Below are 301 nucleotides of genomic sequence, written 5' to 3' on the forward strand. Positions count from 1 at the left end.
CCAAGACAATGGTCGGTCCCAGAAATCCTCCCTGGGTGGCGCAGGTCCTCGTTCCACGGTCCTTCCGCCTCTCTCGTCTTCCCAAACAGCCTAAATCCCGAGCCCTCAATACTTGGTGGCGTCGTCGTAGTAGGCCGGGTACTTGTAGGAGGCGCGGAAGCCCAGCTGGCACGAGGGGTTGGTGAGGAGGCGCTGGGACTCGAACATGTCGCGCACGTTCGGGAAGCCTCCGTCGCCGCTGCCTGCCGTCGAGCCCGTCTCCAGGGGCTGCGAGTACCACGAGCCGTGCGAGCGCGAGTAG

At 64.8% G+C, this 301-nt stretch overlaps 1 protein-coding gene across 1 annotated transcript in view; it reads right to left on the reverse strand.

The window, feature by feature from the left end:
* LOC119592969 (forkhead box C1-B-like) overlaps positions 1-301 on the reverse strand; it is a gene marked incomplete in the record, with an annotated part of 2,411 nt that overhangs the window by 512 nt on the left and 1,598 nt on the right. Inside the window, 1 exon segment of the mRNA XM_037941856.1 lies at positions 1-246. Coding sequence (XP_037797784.1) covers positions 1-246 — 246 coding nt within the window.

The sequence above is a fragment of the Penaeus monodon genome, chromosome 31 (genome assembly GCF_015228065.2).
Source record: "Penaeus monodon isolate SGIC_2016 chromosome 31, NSTDA_Pmon_1, whole genome shotgun sequence".
Lineage (NCBI taxonomy): Eukaryota > Metazoa > Arthropoda > Malacostraca > Decapoda > Penaeidae > Penaeus > Penaeus monodon.